The 7,801-nt window shown below is 39.9% G+C and overlaps 1 protein-coding gene across 6 annotated transcripts in view; it reads left to right on the top strand.

Annotated features, from left to right (window-relative positions):
* Window positions 1-2,525: 2,525 nt before the first annotated feature.
* Window positions 2,526-7,801, top strand: part of LOC116705407 (interferon-induced, double-stranded RNA-activated protein kinase) — a 38,997-nt gene continuing 33,721 nt past the window's right edge. For 3 of the 6 annotated variants that reach the window (XM_032541579.1, XM_032541578.1, XM_032541581.1), the window contains exons 1-6: window positions 2,527-2,797; window positions 3,624-3,762; window positions 4,058-4,131; window positions 4,213-4,362; window positions 6,055-6,187; window positions 6,769-6,836. In XM_032541579.1, the coding sequence (XP_032397470.1) occupies window positions 2,691-2,797; window positions 3,624-3,762; window positions 4,058-4,131; window positions 4,213-4,362; window positions 6,055-6,187; window positions 6,769-6,836 (671 nt within the window). In that variant the 5' untranslated portion in view covers window positions 2,527-2,690. Of the gene's footprint in view, window positions 2,798-3,623; window positions 3,763-4,057; window positions 4,132-4,212; window positions 4,363-6,054; window positions 6,188-6,768; window positions 6,837-7,801 lie in introns of all 6 variants that reach the window. The other 3 variants (XM_032541576.1, XM_032541577.1, XM_032541580.1) reach the window with 2 other exon arrangements.

Genomic DNA, 7,801 nt, shown 5'->3' on the forward strand with positions numbered 1-7,801 from the left:
AACGTTAGGGGAACGTTCTCCAAAGGTTGCAACGTTAGGGGAATGTTCTCTAAAAGTTACAATGTTAGGGGAACCTTCTCTAAAGGTTACAACGTTAAGGGAACGCTATGAGAATTTTCGATGTAACCAAAAACTAATGTTCCCAGAACGTTAAACCAACTTTCTTATTCAACCAAGACACAACCAAAAAAACCTAACCTTAAGGGAATGTTCCTGCAACCAAAAACAAATGTTCTGGGAACCAGAGATTGTTAGCTGGGTAAGAAGGCTCGACACAACATAATATTTTGCTCGAAGTATCACCAGGGGCTCTACGCATGAACTCCAGCATTGAGAACATTGTTTGTGTACACAGAGTTGATTAATACTTTATATTAAAACTGGCTACAGTACCAATATGTTTTTATTTTTTTTATTAAAAGGTTTGTGTCTTTATGCAGAGATCCAGGGTTCGAGTCTGACCTGTAATGATTTCCTGCATGTCATCCCCCTTTCTCACCTAGCTGTCCTGTCAAAAATTAAAGGTGGAAAATCCCTCTCTTTGTTTATGATTTCACATACATGTTAAAACACAAGACGGTGTTGATGGTCAATGCAGATTTTGTGTACTAATGAAGTGATGATGGCTTCACACAAAAGCTGCAAAGAAGCAGAGAGAGCATGCTGTACGTATTTATGTGCACACAATGTGAAAGTGATACGATCTTTAGCAGTAGTGATATTCAAATCAAGACTCATATGTAGTGATACTAGTTATCAGCTAAATTGATTCCAACATTGGTTATCCCAAATGTCAATCTGTCTACTTGCAGTCAATTCCCCTTTCTGGATATAAACAACAAATGGCAATTCATGAAATGGGTATTTAGAAAGGCAGGAAGTTTAATGAGGAGGATTTAGTCTAGTCAAGTGCACACTGATGCAGAAGAATGCAAATATGCACTTAAGACACTGGCTGTCTGCAGTGTAAAAATCCAACAGATTAGTTTAAAAAAGGCCTGGTCTGGAATGAAATTGAACATGAGCTTTAAGATGGGAATCCATTTTTAGGGTTCAATATATTTGGTGGGAACACAGACAAAACAATGTATTCAACAGATCCAAATGATTGAATGACAAGAATATGTTATCCTCTAGAATCTAGAGGATAACATATTCTTATGCCATTCAAATGTGCAAAATTGTTGGTTTTGGGGCCTCAGGCAGTCCCAAATCCACCTACATCTGACTTAATGGGACACTTCAGGGCTTTGGCTTTGTCACTTTTAAGTGCCAGTCTGGAAGAAAAGCTGAGCCATTACTGTAGCCAAAGCCTTGTTCTAGCATAAAGACCGATCTGTTACCAACCTAGTGTACACCGCAGTAGTTCAGGAACAGCTTCACCACAGCGCTCACCCAGCTCGACCTTATCAGCTGACACTGGCTTGTAGGTCTGCTAGTGGTGCCAAAAACAATCACAGCAACAGCAGTGCTGTCAATCACAGCGGCACTCGCAACCATTCATAATAACTCAAGCTGTAAACTAAAGTTTACAAAATAAGGTTATTGCACTAAAGGAGGATCTCGGCCTTGCTGTAGAACATTAGCGGCAATGATAAAGACTTGCTATGGAGTTACCATCATTGATATACATTATTTTCAACTGCCATCTCACACAGCACTGTGACTAACAATTCCAATTTACGAACTTATGCTGCTCAACATTCAGAGGCAAACAGATGAGCCAATTTTAAATACTGTAACAAAACTAATATTTCTATTTCTGCATTTATCTAGCTAATCTAGCAGAGCATAAACATAAAATACATTTGTCATTAGGCTGACATGACTAGTGTTACAACACATTTACAGGATGGCCCATCCTCCATCGGGTTCAACCAGCTGCCACTGGGTGTGCCCACTCACTCTGTGGTCAAGCCACTGGACATGACATCAGTCAGAGCTAAGCCCTAGACTCTGGTGTGACATTAGACCAAGAATTCCCCCCCCCCCCCCCCCCCCCCCCACCCTGATACACTGTGTACACCACTGGACACATGAACTCAATTCTGCACAAACTGTAACAAAATAACTGCAGTTATTGATAACTAATGCAAAACGGCCATGTGCGTAATTTGTTGTACAACTTCTGATTACCCAATATTGTCCACACCATTAATTTGATAATTGCACAGGCCTATGTGCCACCGGTTATCAGTTATTTCAATGTGTAAAACGTTTGGACTACAGTGTAGGGTCTTTCCTCTGACTTGTAGCCTTGTGTTGCTGCACGTGCATGAGCACAGATGTTGCTCAAACAATAATTAGGGGTTTATAAATGAATTCAAAATGAATTCATTAATTGACTTGAACAGGCACCGCATGCATGCACATTAAAAAAGGTAATCCCCAAAGCGCGCCCCCCCCCCAAACATGTCCCGTATAATGTTAATATGAAACCTGCTTCCATGCGAACAACACCTTACTGAGCATTCGTTTCCGGGTGTAGGGCAGGCTGTGAAAAGTATTTAGTTTCGATTAATCGTATCAAATCAAACAATGTCACGTCACGTGAATGACGTTTATACGGGGAATCGAAACTTACAGGTTACCAAAGTCAAGAGTTGATTTGACGAAGGACGGGGAGCAGTACTGTGAGCTTTGTACTTTATGTGATTTGAGCTGAAAGTCCGACAGCTTCGTCATTAAAGATGGAAACTGGAAACTATGTTAGCAGACTTAACGAGTACGTACAGAAAACAAGCTCTGTGATGCAATATGAGGACCTCGGCTCCGTTGGCCCCGACCATATGAAAACGTGAGTTGAATACAATTTCTGTTAGCCGTGGATTTTACACGCCTTTGCTGGTTTTGCACGTATTTTGCCTCAGTTGTACTGGAGTTCACTTCTGGGCGAAGGTGTTCCTGGCATGGGTGACGATGGCGCTGCTGAGGGTGGTGGTGATGCTGATGATGCAATATCCAAAACTCTATTAAAAAACAGCTAACGTTATTGATTAATAATTTCACCTGGTAAATTAGAGATCTGCTAGATTACCATAAAACCTAGAACCAACTAAATACACAATGTGGCTAGCTCAATACAAAATTGCCCAAGGACTCTCAGCTTTTTACTTGCAGCCCAATGTAATAATTCTCAGAAATTATTTTTGGGGTAAAGTGAATGGCCATATTATAAGAATAAAGGCCTTTAATTGCAGCAGATAACATGGATGTAATGACCTGCTACCTATAGCTCTGGATCAGTTATGCCCTGTGACCTGTAAAAGCTTTGTTTGTTAAGTAAATAGTAAATTGTGGTAAGGTAAATGTAATGGAGAAGAGCAATAAAATTGCATAAAAATTAAATAAGAAGGCTGGCTACCTTGGAAGGCTTACCTTAAATGTGTTCTTAAGTAGGCCCACATTCTTTGACTATTAATCATACTGTTACAATACTGTGTTACAATTTCAGCCTATGCATGTGATCACATTTGACCTAGGGGCATTGGCGTGTGCATTTCCTGGTGGAGTCCTTCTACAGGCTGCATAGGGTGGTTTGGAGAGTTATGTCTTTTAATGCACCCCAACATCATTTCAAGTCAAGTCTCCAAAAAAACAGATATGTGACAATTCCCCTACAGATTCACCCTGAGGGTAGTCCTAAATGGAAAAGCCTATCCCAATGGTGTGGGAAAGAACAAGAAGGAAGCCAAACATAATGCTGCTAAAAATGCCCTGGAATTCTTGTTCAGTGTTGAACATCAGGACTCAGTCGACACAGTAAGATGATTGCTCCTCTTTGCTTAAAGCTCCCATATTATGCTAATTTTTAGTGTCGTACCTGTATTTTGGGTTTCTATTAGAACATGTTTACATGCTTTAGTATTCAAAAAACATTATTATACATAGCGTCTATCTGAATATACCAGTATTCACCCTTTGTTGTATATGATGTGATATGTGGCAGTTAATTACAGAAGTAGAACTACACACCAGTTGCTCCTGGCTTACCCAAGGTATTATGTTGTAGGGTGTCACATACTCAGAAATTGTATTTTTCTTTTTCTTTTTCAAGACTGCAGATGAGAATCTCAACCCCACATCAGCTCATCGAAATGAGGAAATGAATCCAAATGTTTCTGATATCTGGTGAGTAAATCATAGCAGCAGTTCATTTTTAATCATATCCAAATAATGAACATCAGTGTGAAATGTTACATTTTATTACAGTAATATGACAAGACGCCTCAGTATGAACTCAAAGGACAGCAGTTATGCGGAGACAAATTACATTGGAATTGTCAACCACTACTGTCAGAAAAAAAAAATCACCCATACATTTATTGAGGAAAGGAGATGCGGTCCACCTCATGACCTTCAGTGAGTATGAACCTGCACCTCTGTAACCTGAATAGACACCACAGACACTATATTGCTAACTCTTTATTGATGTTCACTTCAGTTCATTAACATGTTAGCATGCGTATAATTAGGGCAGAACAATATAGTATTTTAGCATCGACATTGCAGGGCGTCGCAGTGTTGATGCTAATCCTTTTTTGCCACTTGATAGTAAAGTAAACTTCCACCATTCTCCTTTTACATTATTATTACCGTCATTATTATTACCGTCCCTTTAAAACAGGTAGCCGTGTGGGCAATGTGTGTGTGTGTGACGTTAGTCCGACGGGGGTTGTTGTTATGGGAAGTGAAGCTCTCCATGTGTAGAAAAGTCCTGTAGGCAGCAATTGCCGCTGACACAGTAATGCGCATAGTTTTGATGGGTAGTCAGTAAAGCTACAGTTGTCAGTGTTTTATGTTTGCTGCAAATACGAACTAAAACACCTGATTAATGCATCATAATCACAACATCTCCTGGCCATTCCCCCCCGCTGCCACCAGCCAGGCTAAAGCTAATATAGTTAGCTTAAAGAAACAAGCAGAAAGCTGCTACCAGCCAGTAAAGCTAATAGTTAGCCTAAAGGAACAAGCAGAAAGCTGCTACTAGCCAGGCTAAAGCTAATAAGTTGCCTAAAAGAACAGAAGAAAGCTGCTACAGCCAGGCTAAAGCTAATTAGTTAGCCTAAGAACAAGCAGAAAGCTGCTACCAGCCAGCTAAAGCTAATAAGTTGCTTAAGAACAAGCAGAAAGCTGCTACAGCCAAGCTAAAGCAAATATGTAGCTTAAAGAAACAACAGAAAGCTGCTACCAGCCAGGCTAAAGCTAATATAGTATAGCCTAAAGAAAACGCAGAAAGCTGCTACCAGCCAGGCTAAAGCTAATATGTTAGCCTAAAGCAACAAGCAGAAAGCTGCTACAAGCCAGGCTAAAGCTAATATAGTTAGCCTAAAGGAACAAGCAGAAAGCTGCTACCAGCTAAGCTAAAGCTAATATAGTTAGCCTAAAGAAACAAGGGGTCCGTTCGTCCCAACTGATGTTACGGTTTGGATCCTCGCCACTGGAAACTTAACACTAATCTACTACAGAAGTCTGTGTCTGATCTATCGTCATTTCTACTGATTTAATTGTTCTTGGATACACACAGTTTGTTGCTAGTGCGCGTGACATGCAGGTCTGATCAATTTATCAAACCAACGAGCTGGCACCGCTAGTCAACCACAACCTGGAATTTAGAGGAAGCAACATGCAGTCACTGTCATTCATGTTAGCCTGGATTGATAGTATATGAATACAATGGTGTCATGCTAGTCAACCAGCGTATTTCTACCTAATTTCCCTCTCCAAAACCACTTCAGAAGAGTAACGTTAGTCACACCGCTTACTGGTTGGTGTTTGTAAAGCATTAAAGCTCAACAAAGAATGGTTCACATTAGAAAAGATCGTTTTTCATTTTTATCTTCTGCGTAGATGCACTCCCCTAAAAAATCACCGCAGTAGTCGAGAATGATTTATTATTTTCAAATAAAGCTATTTATGTCATCTTTTAAAAAATAATTTTTCTTTTTTCACATTAGGGGGGAAAGAAATATCGCAATGTCAGTTTTTTCCAATATTGTGCAGGCCTACGGATAATGATGTTAACTATTTGCTCCTTTTTCAAACACTACACAGATTTTCCTACAAACTACGGATCAACAATAAGGAGTACCCTGTGGGTGAGGGTAAGAGCATTAAGGAAGCCCAACAGAAAGCAGCTCAGCTGGCCTGGGATGCTCTTCAAGAACAGACAGACTGGGACAGCAAGGTATTATTTATTCATATTTTGTACTCCCTTTATCAGTTGCCAGTTTATTAGGTACTGTCCACTTAGCATGGCTAAAACAAATGCTGTCTAATACAACAGTCCTGCAGTAAAGCCTACCTTCATGAAGATCTAAAACAACAAAACTGAACATTACTGTATAACCTTCATGAAGCTAGGATTTACTGCTTGACAGTTGTACTAGATTGCATTAGTTTCAGCTAGGTGTGACTAATAAACTGGCAGCTAGGTGTATTTTCCTCACAGATTCTTCATGATGCTTTTAATCAGCCTCTAAATGTCCTGCTCACAGGGGCCATAATCACCACAGCACGTTTACTTTTATTTTAAAAGACCTTTCCATAAACATTCAACATCTTTTTATGTTTCTTTCCAGACAATGTCACATTCTGTCTTACTTTAGTGTTGTGTGCCATCACAGATTACGCCAAAGTGATATTTCCTAATACTTACAGTAGATCTCATCCCTAGCTACTTTTGATTACTTTAGAATAAAACGGTTCCACTGAGGTAAAATATCACATAAAATATATACTGTATGTCAAACATTCTGTACCCTTTAGGTGTCCATCCGGTCAACAGTGTCTGAAGATGGGGCAACACCTATGTTCTCACCGCAATCAACTACCCTGTAAGACACTTATTGTTGTTACACTTCTGATCTGCTACTGCACTACAAACCACCCAGACCTCTCAGGTCAAAATCATTAGAATAGCTTTTAATTCCATAACATTAATGCATTGAAAACACTGCACATTCAATTCCAAATTGAAACATGACCAAAATTGATCAAGTTTGTGTAATACCTTTACAGAAAGTGAAGAAAAAGGAATATTAGGCTTTTCAAAACAATAATTTGCATTTTTATTTACAAACTCAAATATTTACTGTATGAACTGAAAAATGTCTCAAGGTTTTGCTTTACTTTGAATCACTGTACTAATATTTAGTTGCATAACCATTATTTCTGAGAACTGTTTCACATCTGTGTTGCATGGAGTAGACTAGAGGATGACACGGGAGTGGATTTTCATTCCTGTCCCGTCCCACTCCCATAGAAAGAAATCTTGTCCCGTCCCACTCCCAGACCAAAGTTTAAAAACGAATCCCATCCCATCCCGCTCCTGGTAAATTGAGTCCCACTCCCATCCCGCTCCTGTTTAAACTGACTCACGCTCCATTTACATGCGAGCAATTTTGTCGGTCAGATGAGACTGGACACCTGACGGCAATTTTCGCTTGATGAACGAAGCGATGCTTGGCTGATTCTTTCCCGAATTTGCCTTGCAAGTGTGCCTCTTCAGACCGCTCGTGCCTGAATCACTTGCGTGCTTGACTAAGACTAAGCATGTCTTACAAGCAGCGTACATCGTGCTATCACCGTCACATTCTACTCTCATAAACTTAATTAATATTTCAGACTTTCCGACCAGTTCTGGGAACTTAATAGACATGTCATTACTTCTGACTTTGCGCTGTAAATCATTTTTTGCCACATCGACTTCTCCGCGGCTGTTAGCTTCCTCCATCACTGCTCTTTGAATTACGTCGGTAAGCCGTGACAAAAAGCACTTATTTTTTAATTGCGTTACATT

The sequence above is a fragment of the Etheostoma spectabile genome, chromosome 17 (genome assembly GCF_008692095.1).
Source record: "Etheostoma spectabile isolate EspeVRDwgs_2016 chromosome 17, UIUC_Espe_1.0, whole genome shotgun sequence".
Classification (NCBI taxonomy): domain Eukaryota; kingdom Metazoa; phylum Chordata; class Actinopteri; order Perciformes; family Percidae; genus Etheostoma; species Etheostoma spectabile.